This window comes from Natrix helvetica (assembly GCF_964273705.1).
Source record: "Natrix helvetica genome assembly, chromosome: Z".
In the NCBI taxonomy this organism is placed as follows: domain Eukaryota; kingdom Metazoa; phylum Chordata; class Lepidosauria; order Squamata; family Natricidae; genus Natrix; species Natrix helvetica.
In genome coordinates, this window is record NC_138554.1 from 19278883 (window position 1) to 19302426 (window position 23544).

The window sequence follows — 23544 nt, forward strand, 5'->3', positions numbered from 1 at the left end:
CTCTAAAGGTTTGATATATTCTTCCTGGAAGAGGTTTACTAGAGTTTGCAGGGTTACCTTTTATGTTCCACCTCTGAATGTTCAGTTTTATAAAGCCCTTCAGTAATGTGTGCTATTAATATATGAACCAAGTCATCATCCCTCAGAAAGGTAGCATCTGAGGGATAATGCCATCCTTTAAAGCATTTTTTCTTAACCGTGGCAACTTCAAGATGTGTTGACCAACTCCTAACATCAAAAGTTGAAATAACTACTAATACAATCACAATCACAGTCATTTCAGCATCTCTGTAGCAAGTAGAAAGAAAGCAAACAAGCAACAAAGCTGTCTGATGATATCACCCAGTTATGAAATACAGGATTTTTACCCCTAACGTTATCGGGTTCTCTGCCTTTCAGCTATGCAGTTTGCCATGAGAAGACATTGTGGTACCAGCACAGAGCAGATTAATTTCAGAATTTCAGGGTATCCCTTGACGTTTAGGTCTTACGCTTCAGATAGAGCTCCTAAATTTTTGAATTCTGTTCACAGGGCAAAACAAGTGTCAGAGTCCTAGGAAAAAGATATTTTGAATTTCATTTGCCTTTTCTGATGGAAGAGTAAAAAAAAAATCTCTTGCTTATTGATATTGACACTATTTTTATTCCTTCCAGCTGGTAGCACGGTGGTATCTGATGAGGAGCTGGACGAGATGCTGGAGAGCGGTCAGACAGACGTATTTATTTCAAATGTGAGTATTGGAATATTGGGGCCTTTGAAAGAGGAAAAGCCTCTAAACAAGGAGATTCATCTACCTCATCTTTTTTCTGCAGCTCACAAAGGACACACAAGTGACAAAGCAGGCTCTCAATGAGATTGAAACCAGGCACAGTGAAATCCTGAAATTGGAACGCAGTATCCAGGAGCTACATGACCTGTTTATGTTCCTGGCTACAGAAGTGGAGCTGCAAGTATGAAGTGAAAAGAGAGAAAAGCAAGGGGGATTGTGCTTTGGTCCAACTTTGTTGAAGTAAACCATCAGCCCAATTACCTTAATAGGGTTTACACTGACCAGTAGCTTTTTGTGGTGTCAGATTTTTCCCACCTTCTTTGGCGATGTTAACCACTGACCTTTGGATTTCTTGCATGAAAAGGATAGGCAGTACTTCCCCAAAGAGAAAAAATAAACTTTGTAGAGTCCTCTTATTCCTTTTATTTTACCTGTTCTAACTCTCTATAAGCATCCAGTCTCCTCCCTATCAGTACTGTTGTCAAGTAGATTTTCTGTCTGGCCTTTCTATGAGGTTTTACTCACCAAGAGCTGTGATGGTGCGTTGGTCAGAATGCAGTACTGCAGGCTACTTCTGCTGATTGCCAGCTCCCTGCAGTTCAACAGTTTGAACCTCACCAGGCTCAAGGTTGATTCAGCCTTCCATCCTTTAGAGGTCGGTAAAATGAGGACCCAGATTGTTGGGAGCAATATGCTGACTCTGTAAACTGCTTAGAAAGGGCTGTAAAGCCCTCTGAAGCAGTATAGAAGTCTAAATGCTATTGCTATAGCTAACTCTGCCCACTGCAAGGAGTTCGGTCCTCATCCTTCCGAGGTGGGTAAAATGAGGACCCAGATTGTTGGGGGCAGTATATAAGTCTAAGCACTACCACTATTAATGATGCAAAAGTTGAGCTGCTACATTTGAACAGTTTTGAACTGCCATTTGTTTGCTTTGTTTTCACTTTACTACTTGTCCTATAATCCTGCAGGAGACTGTTTTAGTCTCACTGCCTTTTTATTTATTTTTGAATAGACACAAACAAACAAGACACAACAAACACCATAAAAACATATTCCATTACAAATTATAAAAAGTGTGTCAATTAGTTACAAAGAACTTGCGTGCATCCCTTCCACACTCATCACTTATAATCCATATCAAATTATATATTTTACATCAAATATATTTATATATATTACTATCATCATATCTCATCCTTCATATGACTATAGTTGTTTTAACATCCCTTTATAACAATTATTCCAAAATTCAAAGCAAAACCACATAATGGCATTCCATTGTCTATTTTCAATATCATCCAACAACATTCTATCTTTGTGAAACGTTCCAAATAAAAATTAATTATGTTTGATAACAAAGTTTCTAAATCTCCTTTCTTAATCACTGTTTACGATTTATATCCAATTTCAATATTATAGGCTTTCATACATAACTAAGTTTCAAAACTTCCTTTCATGGTCACCATTTAAAATTTATACCAAATTTCCTCTTGTCGAACTAATATATATATTGGTTATATTGGATATAATACATACATTATATCATTATTAATTATTTATCTAACTATATCCATGATCAATCCAATTTCGATATAGGCTTTCATACGTAACAAAACTTCTAAACTTCCTTTCATGGTCACCATTTAAAAAATTATATCAAATTTTCTCTTGTCAAACCAATACATATGTATACATTATATCATTATCAATTATCTATCTAGCTATATCCATTATCACTTCATTTTAACATAATGCTCTAATTTTAACTCTTTAGCTAGTATTTTGTTAATAGTTTTCATATCTCAACCTGTGTCTTTCCAGTAGTAGTACAATCTATCTTCTTTTGCCTTATGTGGGATTAATCTTCTGGTTATTTCCTTAATCAACTTTGTGTGGACTTCTCTTTGCACCTTGTTGCTTGTTGCATGTCTTATAAATTCTCGAAACCCTCCATCAGCTTCTTTAATCAGCTTATCTTTGGTTATCAGTAGTGCTTTTGTCAAAGTTCCTCTCCTTAAATCCATCAATTCTTCTCTTTTTTCTCCTTCTATACCTTGAAATCTGGGATAGGGCTCCTTTCCATCTCTCTTCTGTTTCCATGTTCTATTCTTTCCATTTCAACCACGCTCAGATCACTGTCAATATCCACAGTTATCTTGCCTCTTTGTTCATTTTTCCCTTGGGTTTTTGAGACTCTAACCTCCACTTTTTCCATTAGTTGGCTATCTTCAATTTCATCATATTTTGCTATATTACCATCTATATTTTTCCAATTTCTTCACAATTCTTGCTGATGTTTCTAATAATTTTTGAATTTCAAACATAATCTGTTGTAATGTTATGGTTTCTTCTTGGTATTGTGTCGTTGTCCAATTTATAAACACTGCCACTCTAGTTGGAAAACAAAGCTTTGTTTTTCGCTTCTCTCTCTCGCTGCCAAAGAGACATCCAAAGGGCACCAGCATAAACAACCCATCTTATCTCTTTGCAAGCTAAAACTTTGAAGTGCAAAAATCAAAATGATCAGAGAAAAGAGAGAGAAAAATATTTCCAGAACTCAGCCTCCAATCTCCAAGTGGCAGTGTAACTTCTTTTCCTTCTGATGTTACTGCTCTCTTTATATTCCTTTTATATCCTCTTTATATTCCAAGTTTAAAAGAAATAAGCTCTTAAAGGGAACAAAAGAAAAAGAAAAAAACCCATCCAAGCCAGTATTGTTAAAGTAAAAAAAAAAAAGATTTAATCCATAGGTTAAAAAAAAGTAGAAGAAGAAAAGCCAATACTTTCACTTTAAAAAGTAGGAAGTGTTTGCAAAACTTCCATCCATAGAAGACGATTAAAAAAAAGGATAACACACTGTCCAAAATAGCTTAAATTTGCTGCTTCTTTTCTTTTCTTTACAAGTTTAATTTGGTTTTAATCTTTTTTGGGCAATCTCTTTTGTAAAAATAAAACTTCCTCACCAGATGGACACACTTTTTCTTTTCCGCTTTCCTCCGGTTGCGGAGCTGTCCCGACTTCAGCAGCTTGGGGCTGCGCTTCTATTGCCGGCTAGAAGAGATTCTCTTGGATCAATCAGGAACTTTGCAATGTCCCTGAGATCAGCAAGACGTATTCTTCCCTGTCACCATCTCTTTGGGACGGTTTAGGTCCAGATGGACCACCCAGCGGTAAAAGTATCGGCTGCAATCTCGGAGCTCCGAGAACGCACGTCCGTATCGTCGCAACGTCAGCTCCTTCTCACTGCTTTTTCTGTTCTGTCCCCCTAAGAACTGGTTATCTTCATCCGAAACCTTATCCAAACATTCCCTTTTGATTCCATTCAGGGAGACGCGATTGACCGGATAGAGAAGAACATTCTAGACTCTGGGGATTACGTCAAGAAAGGGCAACTGCACCTTCACCAAGCCCAGGAGAATCAGAAGAAAGCTCTCAAGGTAAACCGCCCCCATCTGCAGCCCTCAACGTACCACCACAATGAAGCCCAAAATTTCGGCTGCTAAGTGAGGCAGTTGTTAAGTGAACCACTGCAGTTGGTTAAGTTAGTAACATGTTATTAAGTGAATCTGGTTTTCCCCATCGACTTTACTTGTCAGAAGCTGGCAAGTGGTTCACGTGACACCCTGCAACATGGTGACCATCATAAACAGGAGTCATTTGAATTTTTATTACATGACCCTGGGGAAGCTGCAGCAATTGTAAGTGGGAAAAGAGGTCGTAAGTCACTTTTCTCAGTGGAGTTGTAACTTCGAATGGTCACTAAAACAACCATTGTAAGTTGAGGATTACCTGGATTCAGTAATCACATTCTAACATGTTTTCCCCAAAAATAAGACCTACCCTGAAAATAAGCCCTAGCCTGATTTTTAAGCATGCACTTAATATGAGTCCGGCCCCAAAAATAAGCCCTAGTGAAGAGGGTGGGAGCAGCCAGCATAGGAGGCAGCAAGCAAATGCGGGCCAACAGTGTCCAGCAGCAGCCCACACAGCGCAGGTAAGTTAATTACCTATCCAAGCAGTAGGAGGATGCAGGGGAACACGATTTAAACTCATCACGCAGGCCGCAGGAAAGCTGAGAGTCAGGCTGGAGTGGCGGCTGGCTGCAGGAGACTTGTCTTTGTGTGGTGACACTGGCAGCAGATGGCGGCAGAGATGCAGGAGGAAGGAAGGCGATCCAGATACACCGCAGGAAAGCCGACAGTCAGTGGGCTGGATTGGGCAGCCGGCCATGGGAGACTTCTCTTCACATTTCTCGGCTTATCTGTGGCCATCCAGATCGCCACCCCCACTCCCCGCACATCTACCTCCATCTGCCTCTTGGTCAGGAAATCAGCTCACCTGCGCTGCGCATGCCAGCCAAGAGACCAGCGGGCTATAGCTGCTGCCAGATATTGTCAGTGCCCACATGCTTGCTGCCTCTTGTGCGCAACTGGGCTGATCACCCTGAAATTGTGTTTCCCCTGAAAATCCCTAGTGCTTATTTTGTAGCCCCCCCAAATATAAGACTGGGTCTTATTTTTGAGGACTACAGTATGAAATGAAATACCCTTCTGTTGTATCTTACAAGCGTTAACTCTCCTGAGAGTTTCTGCTTTTGAGTTGGGGGGGAGGGGGAATGATATTTTGAGTCCTTGTAGTCCAAAATAGCTAGTAGCATGTGGTGAAGTCTCAAGGAGATGAAAGGTGCATTGAACAAGTAGTCTGTGTATGAGAAAGTTCATTTTTTATTCCCTGAAGCTAGAAGAGAAAGAATCAGTATAGCAGGAATGGAGATGCTTCCCATCTATATTTCTTCACATTTTTCTGCCTTCTCTCTTTTGCCTTTGGGGCTCTGCAGAAGAAGTTCATGATTGGCATCTGCTTGACCATCACAGCATTCATCATTATTCTCATCATCATCCTGAGTATTACACTTTAGAAGAACTTTCCCTCCCCTTGTGTCTCCCTTCATGCTGCATGATCAAAGCCTGATGGTACGTACAAGGAGATGAAAACCCAAGGTTACACTTGGGCTGGGTTAAACTTGGTTGGCCCACTAAGCAGGTGTGAACAGAGACCTGTTGACGAGATACATCCCTAAAAGTGCTTTATATTATAATTTATTAAACTTGTATTTAAATTATAAATTATATTAATATATGAGCAAAAGAAAATGGTCATAGCCATTTGACTAAACACATTGCTCATATGTGCTCTTTATCCGACCAGTCAAGGATGCAGATTTTTTCAGCATTTCACGGAGATAGAGATGCTTCCTTAGTGTTCCATGCAGGGGTGGTATTCACTTACCTTTGCTACCAGTTTGCAAATGTGAGCGCTCATGGGCGCTCGCACGTGACACATCCGTGCATGCACTTTGCCTTATAAAAGTGCCTAAATGGGGTGTCATAGAGCCAGGACGGGTGTGCATGGCCACCCGCGATTTCCGGCAGAATACCATCTCTGGTCCCATGTCTCCTGGGAGGAAGTGAAACCCTTGGAAAGGTTGATTGTACACATTAGGCAACTGGGAAGGCTACGGAATAGCTAGCTTATTAGATAAGGGTGGGCAACTATGGCTCCTTTACGACCTGTGGACTTCAGCTCCCAGAATTCCAGGCTGGCTCAGGAATTGTCGAATTTGAAGCCAACAGGTCATGTATTAGAGCTTTTCAGTTGGAGTCAGAATGGAAATAATGACTTTCTGGAATTGTTTTTCTTTTCTCTTTAGGATTTCCCTTGGGTTGTATCTCTTATCCTGGAACTGTTCCCCTTTCACTGGGGAGGCCTTTGCACTACAGATGACTGGTCGGGCTCCTCCAACCCCTCCATTCCTGGAAGCACATGCTGCCTATGCCTAGAAACCTTCCCTGTGTTCAAAACCATGTCCAGATGCCTATAACGGTCATAATCTAGAAGATGGTCTCTGCTGCTTTAGTTTTGACCTTTGGATTATTTTTGTAAGGTTTTCCTTAATGGATACTGCAGTCCTGTCTCAGAAACGGTCATCAGTCACTTCCATGAAAGAATCTTCAATGAAAGAACCCTTTTGTTGTTGTTGTTGTTGTTTATTCTTGTAAAAACATAACAAAGCAACACCACGAGCAACCCTAGTTTTCCTTTACTGATCATGGCATTTTTGCCCCCTCTAGTTCTCTCCCAAATCCTGCTTCAGCACCTTCCTCAACCTATCATAGTTTGTGCCATGTCACTTTAAAAAAATAGGTTCTTCCCCATTCAAAATATTCTATGTTCACCAGAGAGCAACGGAAGAGAAGAATATTCTGCAGAGGTTGGGGCAGGTATTGATCCTTCACATCCTATGCTCAACCATGCAGGCGGAAATCTACTCTTCACCCTGAGTTGATCTGTTGGATTTTTCTCCTTATCTTAGAGACACAACCTAGTTTTATAAAGGATGGAAGATGAACATATCCTGGTCCATTTTGGGCTGGAATATTTGGGTTCCCAAGCTTTTTTTTAAGAGCTGTTGCTGTGTCTTTTCTCCACCTATGTGCCTTAGGAATTGTGTGTCCAACACTTGGTCGTGACTACAGATTACTTCATTCCCTCCCTTCGATCTTTTGATCCTGATTAATATCCCAGTGCCAACTTTGAAAGGATTGAGAATGAACTATGCAAACTTTGTCCCTTGTGGGATTTGCACAGAGACCGAAATACAGTCTAAATATCATGTTCAGAGGACCAGGTTAAATCAAGGTCCCAAATAGTCTAGCAAGTCGAGTCATCTGGTGTGTTTTTCCATGCAAGTCCAGCTAAATTATTTTGGGAAATCATGACGCAAGTGGAAATTAGGATCTCCTGGTCCTGTTTTTAAAAATCCAGTACTTTTGTATTTTGAAAAAAAATAATCGGAGAATTAAGCTTCCCCACCCCCAATTGTTTTGAAGTCTCAATGTATTCAAAAGCAGACTGACTATATTTTGTAATATAAAATAAAAGCACTTTTAAAAATGGTTACAAATTATTTTGTCTCTTTTCTAAAGAACTTCTCAATCAGATCTTCAGAGGCCTTGGCTTTCAGCTACTGCTACTAAATGCTAGATTGTTCTGTAGTAAAGTCTGTAGTAAGGTCATCTGTGACTTAGAAATGAGATGATTTAATCATAGATGAGATGACCAACCTGGCATTACCAAGAACTATTACCAAGACCTGGCTGGGTCCAGAAATGGGAATGGACATTTGTGAAATGTGTTCAGTGGAGCATCAAGTGTGGTATCAGCCAAGAAGGCATGAGTAGCAATGTGATGGTCATTTGGAAGTTTCTTAAGGCTCTCTGGAGCTTTTTTCTACATATTGCTGGATATGAGACCCTGTTCATTTAAACCGGGGTCTATGGATCATTTGGGATTTGTTGCTGTACCAGCCTTCCTGTTGCATAGCAACCCCTGTACCTGAGCTGCTGGACTCCCATTGTAGCTGAAGCTTGCAAGAAGCCATAGTAGGGTCTACAAATAGACGTCTTTCTACGTTCAGTAAATTAAACTAGAAAGTATGATACAATTGCTACATAAAAGGTCCCTCAAATTTAACAAAACATCACTTGAACTAGAAGTCAGCAGATTGATTTCAAGGATAGGTCCTGGGATTTGAAAGTTATCAGATGTACAGCATCAGTCAGGGATCAAAAGACACTTAACTGAAGATGAATGATTACTTGAATTTAATGGCTAGGAAGGCAGGACTTCCTGTCTTCAATCAGCTCCAAGTTTTAAGATTTGGCTTCTTTAGAGAAAGATTGAGGAATAGTTCATTATATATACAGGGGCTCTTCAGACTTGGTAACTTTTAAGACTTGTGGACTTCAACTTGCATTCTGGCTGAGGAATTCTGGAAGTTGAAATCCACAAGTCTTAAAAGTTGCCAGATTTGGAGATCCCCTGTTCTAAAACAAAATACTTTGCTTCTATAGGCCAGTAGGTGAGTGAAAGGATGTTGCTAGCATACTTCATCTGAATGCAATGTTTTACATTGGATAGGCAATCTTGAGGGCTGGGGCCTAAATTTATGTCAACGCACCACGGCCATGATACAAATGTGGGTGAGATCGAGTAGGCCATGGATTTTTTTTATAGATTACGTTAAACCTATTAAAGGATATTTACAGATCTCAAGATGCATAGATCCAATCTCTGACAACTTCTAGCCAAAGATGCAAAAGTAGTTTTGAGATTGTGCTCCTTATTCTTTTACTCTTTCTTTTGTGGAATTCCGTAGAATTCAACCTTATGAGAATCAGTCTGCATTTTTTTATCCCAGCTTTCCCCTGCTGGTTAGTGATGAATAGAGTTATATTCTTAAATATCCCCCAACATGCAAAATGGCATTTTGGTGTAATCCTTTGGGAAAAACAAGTACCTCTTAGAATTAATATCTAGCTTTTTCCTGTGTATGATTGGTAGCAGAAGAGTAGCAACTGGAGAAGAGAAACAAGCTTTATGTTTTTAAAACCTATTTTCTTCAACACTTAGGTGAAAAAAACATTCTGCCACTAGTAGGTCTGATGTATCTTTTTTACATTTCTTTCCACTTCCTGAGTTGGCCTCATACAGGATACACAAGGAGGGGAAATAAACTGTGATATGGGCTTTTTGGTTTCCATTTGATGCTTGTAAAAGAGTCTCTGATAATAGTAATTTCAAATAAATTGTACTTTACCTCACTCTTTATTTAATGTCCCCCTGCGCTTAGTGTTCAGAAATGCCTGGATGTATGTAATCATCCTGCATCTGCGAGATGGTTCTGATTGTTGTCCTTCAAGCAATTGTGTGACCTGGTTAGTATGATTTATTAATGGAGGTTGATGTCGAAGAAATACGCCAATCTCTGGGGAGTCACCCTCTTGTCATTTTGACTCCCACTATTCAAGTCAATTTTGCAGGAAACTGCATAACCGCTGCTAAATTTTGAAGAGGTTTCATTTTTCTTCAGTCCGGCTGCATTCATTTTAAATTATCACACATGAAATGCAGGTTGCTGCCATAATCACTTCCATCCTCCCTCTCTCCCTCCCTCCCCCTCCCTCTCTCACACTCACTCACTCACTCTTTACATTACAAAAAAAGATGCTGTTAGTTTGGAAATAGTACAGAGAAGAGCAACTAAGGTGATTAAAGACTTGGAGACTAAAATATGAAGAACAGCTGCAGGATTTGGGCATGGCCAGACTAGAGAAAAGAAGGACTAAGGGTGGACATGATAGCAGTATTCAAGTATTTGAGTATCTGCCAAATACTATAGAAGAGGATGTCATTTTCCAAAGCACCAGAGGGCAGGACAAGAAACGATGGATGGAAACTAATCAAAGAAAGAAGCAACCTGGAATTGAGAAGCTTCCTCACAATGAAGACAATTAACCAATGGAAAAACTTGCCTTTAGAAGTTGTAGGGGGCTTCATCACTCTTTTAAGAAGAGACTGGACAACCACCTATCGGAAATGGCATAGGATCTCCTGCTTCAGCAGGAGGTTGAACTAGAAGACTTCCAAGATCTCTTCCAGCTCTATTCTGATTGATGGGTGTGTAGCCATGATTTTAAAAATAATGGGTGGAGCCAGAAAAATAAATATGATCGTAATTAACATTGCATTAAAATTAAATCAATACAATACAAAATTAAATGAAGTTAAATACTCTGATCATTTAGTAAGTCTCGTATTTCTGTCCCATTAAAAATAACAATTGGGTAACAGCTTTTGCAGGTGTCAAGATCACACCTAAATGTAAAAAAAAACAAGAAATGGATGTTTAAGACCACCAGTGACCTAGATTAAACCTAGACTATACTGCAGTTTTTGAGTGCACTACATAAGCACTCTGCTAAAGCAGAACTGAGGAATCCAAAAAGACTCAAGGATTTTTTTTTAAAACTTTATTAAAATTCTACACATAAAATAAACATTAAAAGCAATTCAGAATATAGTACAGAAACTTAAACCTGCAAATATAAAACTAAATATATAACTTAAATGTACAGTAACAAGCCTTCACTTCTCATGGATTCATTAACCCTTTCTTATTTTATACTGTTTTAATCACTATATTTTCAGTATTCTCCCCTTATTTTTCTATAAACCCATGATCATCAAGCTATTTTTCTCTAATTTTGTAATATAATCCATAAATGATTTCTAGTCTTTAATAAAATCTTCTGTAACATTTTCCTTTTCAATTATTGCAAAGTAAATATTTTACCCATGTTTTCCCCCAAATACCATGCCACTATCGTGCCAAGAATTAAAGCACCTATGTGGCATTACATTCTTTAACATATTCAGCTTCTGTGTCATAATTTAACAGCAATTTATATAAATTCTCGCAATTACATGTTTCTTCATCTTTGCATGATTCTATTTCAAATTCATTCATACTGCCAATCTATATTTCCTTGTTTCCTGTCTTTTTCATATTGTGCCAAAAAAGGGTCAAGATTTGATGCAAGATGAGATAGACCTTTAAAAAAAAAACCTATCAGCTATATTTAAAGTTTTAAAAGTACATGAACTAATTTATTCTTGATATGGTACTTTTGAAGATTTTTAAAATTTATTTGCAGCGATTTAATGTATTATTTTGGAAGTTTACTTGGGAAAATTATTTCCCTTGCTTCTTTTTTTTATTACAAAAGCCACAGTTGTTTTTTTTTGGGGGGGGGTTATATTAATTTTTCACATTTAAGTTTTTGACATATAGCACACTTTTTAAATCAATGCAGGTCAGGATAAGTTTTGCCTGTTAAAATTTAATTTTTATGGATTAACTTAGATTCAATGCATTTTCATTCTTTGTAAATTGTACAACGCAAGGGTACAACCACCTTGAAAAGTTCAAATATTCCCTTCCTGCAATTTAAGCTTTAGAATACAACTGCAAACTCATCTTTATAAACTTGCCAAATTAACATCAGGGGAGGATTTAAGCATGAAATGAGCAAGGCAACATTTTGGTTGCAAACCTGAAGAGAGTATATTTTCTAGATCAGTTGACTGGATCAAGCTACAAATTATTGCTGTTTGAGGACTTGCAATTCCAAGCAGTATTTCATTTTGGCCAAAGCACAGGGAAGCAATAAAAAACTACCTCTTAACATTAAGTACAGCCTATGTATATTCTCCTATCAATAAGATATCAAATATGCCTCTAATAAAGGTAACGGTTCCCCTCGCATATATATGCTAGTCGTTCCCGACTCTAGGGGGCGGTACTCATCTCTGTTTCAAAGCCAAAGAGCCAGTACTGTCCAACGTCTCCATGGTCATGTAGCCAGCAAGACTAAATGCCAAAGGCGCACGGAAAGCTGTTACCTTCCCACCAAAGGTGGTTCCTATTTTTCTACTTGCATTTTATGTGCTTTCGAACTGCTAGGTTGGCAGAAGCTGGGATAAGTAATGGGAACTCACTCCATTACGCGGCGCTAGAGATTCGAACTGCTGATCAACAAGCTCAGCATCCTAGCCACTGAGCTATGCCTCCGTGGCCTATGCCTCTAATGGCTAGTTACAAAATTAGACATCTCAAATTATAGGGAGACAATAGGTGTGAAATTTGAATGTCTGGTATCTGAATGGAATGAATGGAAAGCCATTGTTACAAGAAGTAATTAGTAGGCTCATCTAACTGGGATAAACTATGGGAAAGAAATTATAAATTTATGACCGCAGTAGCCTACAAAGAAAACCTCTATAAAATGTTTTATAGATGGCATTTGCCCCCAGCGAGATTGACCAAAATGTATCCAAATTTATCCCCCAAATGTTGGAGATGTAGCCACAAGTCTGGAACATTCTACCATACCTGGTGGACGTGCCCCATCACAAGGAAATACTGGTGCAAAATTAAGAAATGGTTAGAAGAAATTACGGAACAAAAAATAGAATTGAAACCAGAAGTGTTCTTATTAGGAATATTAGACCTGAAAATGGACAAACAATTTCAATACTACACATACTCACTGCAGCTAGGATTTGCTTTCACACAAAACTGGAAACAAATCAATACACCTGCAGACAAAACAATAATTAGAAAAGTACTCGAATGTGCAGAGATGGACAAATTGACCATGGAGCTAAAAGAAAGAGAAGAATCAGATTTCTATAAAATATGGAATATGATTTATAAGTGGCTAGAAAACAGAAGCCAAAACAGGAAATAGAAGTCTTTATGGTTTTTTTTTCTAAACTAGTATTGAATAAAAATTAAGCAAAGTTATTAATTACTATCAAAGTATTGACTATAAAGCAAATATAATGGTGATATGAACAATTAATATTATTATAAGTGTTAGTACTACTGTTATATTATTAGAGTAGATAAAATCAATAGGAAGGCAATGGAGAATGGAGAACTATAAAAGATACAGAAGGCTGTATAATTACTTTATATTGTTATGTATGTTTTTTTTAATTTTTTGTTGTGTTTTTCTTTCTGTTTTTAAAGGTAAAAATGTTTAATAAAAACTATTTTTCAAAAAAAAAGTAGGTTCATCTAACTGTTGTTGACATGGCTCCTAAAATATAATATTAGCCTGTATGATGTAGTTGTGTACAAATGGCTTATTTATGGAGTGATGTGATTTTACACTGAGCTTTTTCCAGAAGATTTGGTTTTTTCCAAATGTGGTTTTTTTAAATTACATAGGACAAATAGGAAAACAAACAGGAGGACAATGAAAAGGAATATTGTGAATGATCAAGATAAAATTTGAAAAGCATTCCAAGTAACTTTGTATGTGTTGTGCTCCCTTAGAAGCACCTTCTCCCAAGCATTGCATAATTCTAATATTACAGGGTCATTTGATTGAAGCCACAACAAACATGATTTTCATTCCATTCTCCATCATTTATACAGGACAATCTGTGAATACATGCAAAAAAGCATTCTACATTGTCTCTAGGATTGGTTTTGTTTGTATGGTACATAAGCAATGTGTTCTGTTTTGTGTTCTCCGTTTTAGCTTTTGTAGATAGATTTACATCTACAAATGTAAATGTAGCTCAACCCTGGTGATTTCAAAACGTATGGACTTCAATTCCCAGAATTCCCCAGCGAGCTAGGCGGAATTCTGGGAGTTGAAGTCCACATGTCTTAAGTTACTAAGGTTGAAAAACACTGATCTTCAATAATTAAACAAGAACTTATATGAAGAAACTCAAGACAAACTTTAAAAATAAGCTGTAGCACGAATACAGGTAGTCCTCAACTTAAAACCATTCATTTAGCGACCAAAATTACAGTGGCAGTGAAAAATGGGCTTATGGCCATTGCCACATCCCCATGGTTAGATGATCAATATTTGGATACCTGACAAGTGGCATAATTTTATGGCCATTGCAGTGCCCTGGGGACATTTGTGACTTTCCCAGTGGGCTTCTGAAAAGCAAAGTCCAGCGGGGGGGGGGGGGGGGGAGCCAGATTTGCTTATTGACCCCATAATTTGCTTAACAACTGCAGCGATTCGCTTAAAAACTGCGACAAGAAAGGTCATCTATGGAGCAAAACTCACTTAACTACTCGGTGAGGGGAATTTTGGGACTCAATTGTGGTCATAAGTTGAGGACTACCTGTAGCCTTTTACCCCCTTGAGCAGCCTCTATCACGGGGTTGACTTTGTTCCACGTTGTAACAAAGCAACACTGTGTGGCTGCTGAGGGACATAATCCATGCAGTAGGGCCCTCCTAAGAAGGGGCCACATTCCACATGATATTGAAATTCAAGGTGTCCGTGATTTAAGTAACACACCTCAATACTAGTTTTCCCAGCCCTGGGAGTTCGGTCACAGGACCCCAGCAGATCATCATCATACTTGTTGTCTTCATCCCAGACTTGTATTCGGAGCCGGCTGGCTTCTCCCAAGCCCTGGACCTTCCCCAGATCCAAATGGGCCATCCATACTGGGTTGTCATTATTCCACACAGTGGATGTCCGGCTCTCAACCCCATGGAAGAATACCTTGACGAAAGCATCTGTCCTTGTGAAGTAGTCTCCCCAGAGATCATAGGCCCGTCGAATCGTCACGGTTAGCTTGCTCTGGCCTCGCTCCCGGGAGCAGCACATGGTGTTAGTGGTGCCATCACTGGGACATATGCAGGAGCAGGGATCTCGAAGGCTGCGTTGGGTGCCAGGAGGACAAGGCTGGGTGCAGTTCCTCCAAAGGGCCCTTTCCCTGATGTAGTCGCTCACCGCCCGCTTCAAATTGTCCCGTTTTGGGTCATCCTTAGGCAGCAAGCTATGGATAGGCTTCAGGGAGTAAGAGAGAAGCGCAGGCATAGATTTGAGGCTTTCCAGCCACTGCTTAAACACTTCAGGGTTCTGTTCGTTTGAAAAGAGCAAGTCAGTGTGTTGGTCACCTCCGACTACCTCAGTGTGTCTCTCATCGTAGGTCTGGTGGAAGCTTCCTTTAAAAGTCTTCTTCTTCTTCAGTTCTTCACATGAGTTGTAGGCCGCGTTGAGGCTCCCTTTGCCACTCCCGATGTTGGCCGAGGCCTCCAAGTTTAGGCAGTCCTTGACTTCATCAGCAGACACGCCGTCCAAAGCTGTCTCACAGACCCGCAAGGCTGTCACAACCCTCAAGCGGCCCCCCAAGTGCAGATGATCGATGAAGTGGGTCCCGTAGGTGCTGATGAGCTGCCGATATTCCGGAAGGGAGTTGGGACGGTACTTGTCAGGGAGATTGCGAAGGTAGTGCTTGAAATGGCTGGAGGGAATGTATTGGTTGATACGGAAGCTGCAAAGGAAACAGAAGACCACACAGATAGGGTGACAGAGCTGGCGGGCCTTCAGATGAAATCATAAAGGAATGGTTTGGTATCAAAGGGTAGGAATCTTGCAAAATTGGTGAGTAACTAGATCAGGGTTTCTCAAAGGGATAACTTTTAAGATGTCTGGACTTCAACTCCCAGAATTCCCCAGCCATCAAACTGCCTGGGAAATTCTGGGAGTTGTAGTCCAGAGATCTTAAAGTTGCTTAGATTGACTATTGATTTAGGTAACGAGATGTTTCCCATAGCTGTTATCAAGAGCTGAATTGCCTAGAAAGAAGGTGATTCAGTTCCTAGAGGATTTTTCTAACAACCAGAGAAGGATATGTCCTCCATGAATTTGTCAAGTCCTTAAAATGGGGGAACTCTCACATCTTGTCCTTCTCAACTTTTCATATGAGCCGGCAATGTGCAGCAGCTGCCAAAAAAGCCAACACAGTTCTAGGATGCATAAACAGAGGGATAAAAATCAAGATCTCGTGAAGTGTTAATACCACTTTATAAGGCCTTGGTAAGGTCACACTTTGAATACTACATTCAGTTTTGGTCGCCACAATGTAAAAAAGATGTGGAGACTCTAGAAAGAGTGCAGAGAAGAGCAACAAAGATGATTAGGGGACTGGAAACTAAAACATATACAGAATGGTTGCTAGAACTAGGTATGTCTAGTTTAATGAAAAGAAGGACTTGGTAACACATGATAGCAGAGTTCCAATATCTCAGGGGCTACCACCAAAGAAGAGGGAGTCAGGCTATTCTCCGAAGCACCTGAAAGCAGGAGAAAAAGCAATTCATTGAAACTAATCAAGGAGAGAAGCAACTTAGAACTGAGGAGAAATTTCCTGATAGTTAGAACAATTAATAAATGGAAATAATTGCCTCCAGAAGTTGTGAATGCTCCAAAACAAGAAGTTTTTAAAAAAGATGTTGGATAACATTTTGTCTGAAGTGTTATTCTGTTATTCTATTCTATTCAACTCCTTATATTGGTTTTGTTCAGTTTGTATAGATAAATATCTTCTTTCTGTGTGTCATCATATATAATTCAACTATCGATCACTTAGATGAGGTCAGCTATATTATCAGGAGTGGATACCTTCACATGAAGGTCATCTCTTTTGGGGTTTTATTCCAGCTTGTCAGAATTAGAACTGCTTGGCAACTTGGCCCAGAAGTAAGGAGGTAAAGGTATTGATCAAGGAGGAGGACGACCCATGTTTTGATCCAACTTCAACAATGGAAATTCAGAGAGTGACTTTGAGCCAGTCCCCCCTCTCTCAGCTGTCCCAACCTCACAAAAATAGGTCTTGTACCACCTTAAATATGAGCGCAAGGGACGCAGTGGCTCAGGGACTAAGACACTGAGCTTGTCGATCAGAAAGGTCATCTGTTCAGCGGTTCAAATCCCTAGCACCGCGTAACAGAGTGAGCTCACAAAGTCCAGCAGAGGCAGGAAGGTTCTTGTTGTTCCCCAGTCGCTTTCGTGGCTTCATCATCCGGGAGCGCCGACAATATTTCTGCCTCCGCAGCTCTTTCGTCCACCTGGACCGCCTCGGCGTCGCTCTGGCTACATCCGTCTGGCCGTGCCCGGGAGCTGCGGAGGCAGAAATGTTGTCGGCGCTCCCGGATGACGAAGCCACGAAAGCGACTGGGGAACAACGAGAACCTTCCCCCAGTCGCTTTCGTGGCTTCGTCATCCGGGAGCGCCGACAACATTTCTGCCTCCGCAGCTCTCAGGCACGGCCGGACGGATGTATATATATCCAAGCAGCTTCATTAGTTAGAGAGAGCTAGTTAGAGAGACTAACAAGAGAATGCCATGACTTCAGAAAACTTAATCTGGGAGTCGACAGGAAGTTCTTCAGCTGGACAGATGTGGGGGGATGGGCTCTCAAGAGCCTCACATGAACCCTGTCTGACAAACCAATTCTGAGGTACATTTGGACCAGAACCCCACCCCCGGGGGGGCAAAGAGGACAGCATCTCATCAGACCCAGGGGGAGGCAACAGATCCCTCGCAGGTCAGAGATTTGTCTTTTGAATTGGAGTCGGGGGGACAGCCTATAAATATGACTGACAAAATGCTGAACTTCTTGTCAAAGAAGGGGAAAATGGGGGGTTAAAACACCCCCCCCCAAAAAAGTTATTTACTTGAAACAATTTTGGACAGAAAGGAGAAAGCAGAGAAATGATAAACCCACTCAAATATAAACTTTAAACTTGGTTTTGGATTTGACAAGAAACCAAACACTTTGAAAGATTTATTCTGTTTGAACTTCTTCCAATTGATAAATCTTAACTCAAAAAAGAAAAGAAAAGAAGCACCACTTCCTACTGATAACTGATAACCTAACATTGACTGTGCAGGAAGTTTTAATTAACCAATTGCCATACATCAGAACTTTGAAAAGTAGGAGGCAAAGAAAAATACCCAGATCTGGCAGATTGCAAGCCTGTTTCAAGTGATATATTGTGAGCAGCTACAAGAGATTGGACCCTGTAAGGGAAAGAATAACAACAGAATAATAACAGAATTCAAACTGGAAATATGAATGTTTTGTTTTGTTTTGCTTTCTTCTTCTTCTTCCTTTTTTTTTCGCTTGGCAAAAGAGTAAGATGGGCCCAGATTCTCTTCTGGTTTGAATTTAAAGTGGTCCAGAATCTTGAAATAAGATTTGTATAACTAACTGCAATTTTGGATCTGGACATTGAGGTAGAACAAAAGACTAAGATGGCCACCATCGTTTTTCCCCACAGCAATTGAAGCAGATAAACTTAAGGTGGAACAGAACTCTGAAATAAGAACTGCATAACTGTATAATTAACTGTAACTTTGGAACTGGATATCATGGAAAACTGGGAATTTGAAAAACTATGTGAAATTTTTAAAAATATATACATAAATCAGTAAAATCAGTGAAATCAAGCCTGATTAGAATTTTGAATCCAGAGAAGCAGACAGCTATAGAAGAACTCAAAAAAAAGGAGGGGCGAGACATTGAAGGGATAGAAGCAGAGGGAAATAAAAAGCAGACAAAAAACTCCTTTGGTCCCGGCAATGGTGTAGGGAAAATTGTGAAAAGGGGAGGTGTCCCAACCAAAGGGAAAAGAAAGCTGACAAAAATGGTCTTGGAGGCTATTGGTGGCATAAGGAAAATTGAAGCAGGAGGTTATGCCCCAAGAAAGAGGAATATAAATTATTATTTTGGTTACCTGGGGAAATTTGAAGGGAGTGGATGTGTCAAAATAAAGAAAAGGGAGAAGACAGGAACAGAAAAGTGGGACAAAAAACTTACCAGGAAAAAAACAGATAATTAAAAACTACTATATGGGAAAATATAAAGTTAAGATAAGGGCTTTATTCCTAAATATAATAATAAAATGGAGATGCTAACTGGTTGAACGAGATAATGGAAAGATAACGAAATAAAAGTTAAAATATATGGAATATGGATAAATATGAAACTGATATGGGGAGCTTTAAAGCAGAGGTTTGTGATTTACCTTTTTAACGTGATAATTAAATTGAGTTGCAAATTGAGTGAATATAACAATAGAAGGACAACTAAGCATGGGTCAAAATCTATGAAACATGGACATATATAGAACCTTTAAGATAATGAACAAAGTGAGATGTTTACCGCTTGTTACTTTATATAATACTTTAAGGGAAGTATAATGAATACTGAAGAGCGAAGATTGTCATTTAGAGATAATTAAGGGTAATCTAATCCAAGGTATAGAAAAATGGAGAGGGAACATGAAATATACCTACAATGGGAAACTATTGTGATAAAAAGGCAGAATCACAAATTGGAGGCATGTAAGGATGTACAACTATATAAAGGTAATGATGAGAATAGCTGGGAATTGTAACCAGGACTACAGCTCGACCAAAATTAGGTTGGGGGGGTGGGGGTGTTAAAAGCCCAATGACTATATATGTATATTTTTCTGTTATACCACTTTTTTTTTACTAAAAAGAATAGAAAAATTAAATATGTATATTGAAAAAGAATTATAAATACCATCAACATAAAAGGGAGCTTGCTCAGAAGCTCAAATACACCAAGTAAATGAGATGAAGAGTGGGAAGTAGAGGAGAAAGGTAAGGGAAGAAGAGAGGGATAGGGGAGAAGGCAAGGGGGGGGGGAAGAGTTGGAGAGAAATGAGGAGTGGAAAGGGGAGGGAGGAGAAGGAGAGAGGAAGGGAAAGTAGAGAAGAGAACGATGACAGAGGGAAGAAAGGAGGTAGGGAGAGGGAGGAGAGAGGGAGAAGAAAGTGATGAATAAGGTCAAATATGGTGTATGGAGAGCAGAAGAGTCAATAATTGGTTTTTGGGAGTTGTAGGTAAGATGAATTGATGTAAACATTTAATAATACAATATGATGTTGGTTATGTAATAGTATGCATGTGATTATATGTTATGAAAATGGAAAAATAAAAAAACTTTAATCAAAAAAGAAAGAAAACTTAACCTGGATGATTGAGAGTCTTTATTGACATATTGCAATTGCCATGACTCAATCTTCGGATATATTTGAACCAATTCATACATTTACCTTTTCCCTGCTTTCTCTTTTAGTCTTTTTCACCTTTTGTACTAAAGGTGTACAGGTAGTCCTCGACTTACAACAGTTTATTTAGTGACCATTCAAAGTTACAACAGTACTGAAAAAATGACTTATGGCCATTTTTCACACTTATGATCGCTGCCACTTCCCCATGGGGTTGTGATTTACATTGGGATGCTTGACAACTGACTCACATTTATGGCGGTTGCAGTATCCTATGGTCATGTGCTCCCCTTTTGTGACCTTCTGACAAGCAAAGTCAATGAGGAAACCAGATTCACTTAACAACTGTGTTACTAATTTAACAACTGCAGTAATCCACTTATAAATGTGGCAAGAAAAGTTATAAAATAGGGCGAAATTCATTTAACTAATTTTTGAGTCTGCAACATAAATTTTGGGCTCAATTGTGGTCATAAGTTGAGGATTACCTGTATTACCTTTTAAGGCTGCCCTGGAAATCGGTGCTGTAGGAAAAGCAGCATAATTATTTTTTCAATAAATAAATGGAAGCCGGCATTACAATGGGACATTGCAATTGGGAGGGGGGGAAAATACTGTTGACTCAATTTTTCACTTCTGATGGAAATCATGACTCATTTCCATCTGGTGGCAGGACTACGGATAAGCAAATTACGTTATTAATTAATACTAATAACCACCCAGGACTTAGCAGATGGAAACATCTAGCTGACTCATGCCTGGTTAATACAGTTAGTCCTCGACTTATGAGCACAGTTGAGCCCAAAATTTCTGTTGTTAAGTGAGACATTTGCTAAATGAGTTTTGCCCCATCTTACGATCTTCCTTGCCATGGTTGTTAAGTGAATAACTGCAGTTGATAAGTTATAACCCAGTTGCTAAGTGAATTGATCTTCCCCATTGATTTTACTTGTCAAAGGTCGCAAAAGGCGATCATATGAACCCGGGACACAGAAATGGTCATAAATATGAACCAGTTGCCAAGTGCCCAAATTTTGATCATATAATCATGGAGATACTACAAAGGTCATAACTATGAAAATCAGTTATAACTCACATCTTTCAGTACCATTGTAACTTTGGACAGTCACTAAATGAACTATTATAAGTCGAGGATAGGAATTTCAGAGCTGCTGGTTGGATTAAGGCAATGTTTTTCAAACTTGGCAACTTCAAGATGCGTGGACTTCAGCTCCCAGAATTGCTCAGCCAACGTGGCCTGCTGAGAAATTCTGAAAGTTGAAGTTCACTTAAGTGAGATGATTACTTTTCATAATTACAACTACAGCATTCCCACGGGCACATGATCAAAACTCAGACACTTTGCAACTGGTTCATATTTATGAGCGTTTCTGTTGTCCCGCGCTCATATGATCACTTTTTGCAACCTTCCAACAAGCCAAGTCAATGGGGAAACCAGATTAAATTAAATGGTGATACTAATTTAACAACTGAAGGGATTCACTTACCGGCTGTGGAAGGAAAGGTCATAAAATGAGGATAAACTCACTTAACCGGTGTCTAGCTTAGCAACATAAATTTGGGGTTCAGTCGTGGTCGTATGTCAAGAGCTACCTGTTACCTGTCAGGCAAGAAATCTAGGCTTGCACACTTCCTTTATACCACTTTATAATGCCTTGGTAAGGCCACACTTGGAATACTGCATCCAGTTTTGGTCGCCATGATGTAAAAAAGATGTGGAGACCACAATGTAAGAAAGAGTGCAGAGAAGAGCAACAAAGATGATTAGAGGACTGAAGACTAAAACATATGAAGACTGTTGCAGGAACTGGGTATGTCTAGTTTAATGAAAAGACGGACTAGGGGAGACATGATAGCCGTCTTCCAATATTCAGGGGCTGCCACAAAGAAGAGGGAATCAAACTATTCTCCAGGGCACCTGAATGTAGAACAAGAAGCAATGGGTGGAAACTAATCAAGGAGAGAAGCAACTTAGAACTGGGGAGAAATTTCCTGACAGTTAGAACAATTAATCAGTGAAACAGCTTGCCCCCAAAAGTTGTGAATGCTCCAACACTGGAAGTTTTTAAGAAGATGTTGGATAACCCATTTGGACTGAAATGGTATAGGGTTTTCTGTCTAGCGGGTTGGACTAGAAGACCTCAAAGGTCTCAACTCTTTTATTCCATTCTATTCTATTCCTCATAAGGTGCCCTCAAAAGATTTGCTATTCGAATGGATCATTGTAGTAAAGCCCTTGAGGATTTCCCAGCCATTATCCCTCACCCAGGCCTCCCTTCACCTGTAATAAGAGCAGGAGACCTCATGACTTGCAAAATTGTATTTGTCTTGGTTATTCTTCTGTATGGTGAAGTCCGCCACCGTGGAGTGAGATCCAGCCAATTGCACCTGGACCTGGACCTGAGGTTTCGGCACATCGAGTCCAACTTTCCAGTCATTCTTCACATCAGATGCTGCGGTATGAAGCACATCGATGCCCGAGCTTTGTAGGGAAGAGTGAACCTTCCTCTGACAACTCATTTTGGCTGCCCAGTCAACGGCCACCAAGGGAAGCCTCTGAAGAGGGCTGTCCTGCAGGAAAGGGTTACGGCACAGGGTGCAAGTGCCATCGGCTTTCTGCCACTGGCTCAGATCCAACACCTTGGACTTCTTCTCCAGCGTGGTGATGTCAAAGCCTTGTCCAGCCAAGCTGTAACCAGGCACAAAGTCCTTTTGCTCATCACATTCATCGGCTGTCCTGACATGGCAATAGGGAGAGACGCCGATCAAGAAAAGAAGGAGGAAGAGGAGCTGTAGGGTGAAGTCAGCCAAGATGGACTTGGCTCTCAGCATGGTTGATGATCCTACATGGGAAAGAAGATTAGACTGTGAATTCCAGAAGCTGAATTAAAAACGAAATTTCAAAGTGGAGCAGAATCCCTCAGCTATAACACTGGGTGAAAAAGACATGTAATTAGTTTAAATATCCCTCCCCCTCCACCCCGATACATGGTGTGAAGTGCCCACTTTTTTCAAAAGGGCCAGAGGAGCTCTTAATAATTATTAGGCATTTAAAACAGGAGTTCCCAATCTTAGCCACTTTAAGATCTGTGGAGTTCAACTTCTAGAATTCCCCAGCCAGGAAACGAAGTCCATGCATCTTAAAGTGGCCAAGTTTCAGAACTCTTAGTCTAAGCATCTAAATTCAACCAAATGTGTTATGAATGCTCCAACACTGGACGTTTTTAAGAAGATGTTGGATAGCCATTTGTCTGAAGTGATGTAGAGTTTCCTGTCTAGGCAGGGGGTTGGACTGGAAGACCTCCAGGGTCCCTTCCAATTCTGTTGTTCTGTTCTGTTCTGTTCTGTTCTGTTCTATTCTATTCTATTCTATTCTATTCTATTCCTATTCCTATTCCTATTCTATTCTTTGTCCAAAGTGGTATGGGATTTCCTGCCTGAGCAGGCTGTTGGACTAGAAGACCTCCAAGGTCC

General features: G+C 39.8%; 2 protein-coding genes across 3 annotated transcripts in view; one reads left to right on the plus strand and one right to left on the minus strand.

Moving 5' to 3' along the window:
- The window catches only part of STX4 (syntaxin 4), a 20559-nt gene extending 12822 nt beyond the window's left edge, over positions 1–7737 (plus strand). For both annotated transcript variants that reach the window (XM_081933647.1, XM_081933648.1), the window contains exons 7-11: positions 655–731; positions 814–951; positions 4100–4210; positions 5611–5746; positions 6484–7737. In XM_081933647.1, coding sequence (XP_081789773.1) covers positions 655–731; positions 814–951; positions 4100–4210; positions 5611–5691 — 407 coding nt within the window. In that variant the 3' untranslated portion in view covers positions 5692–5746; positions 6484–7737. The remainder of the gene's footprint in view (positions 1–654; positions 732–813; positions 952–4099; positions 4211–5610; positions 5747–6483) is intronic.
- A 2918-nt stretch (positions 7738–10655) lies between these two features.
- The window catches only part of ZNF668 (zinc finger protein 668), a 39306-nt gene continuing 26417 nt past the window's right edge, over positions 10656–23544 (minus strand). The window contains exons 2-3 of the mRNA XM_081933255.1: positions 22352–22913; positions 10656–15497 (exon numbers count right to left, since the gene is read on the minus strand). Coding sequence (XP_081789381.1) covers positions 14366–15497; positions 22352–22902 — 1683 coding nt within the window. The 5' untranslated portion in view covers positions 22903–22913 and the 3' untranslated portion in view covers positions 10656–14365. The remainder of the gene's footprint in view (positions 15498–22351; positions 22914–23544) is intronic.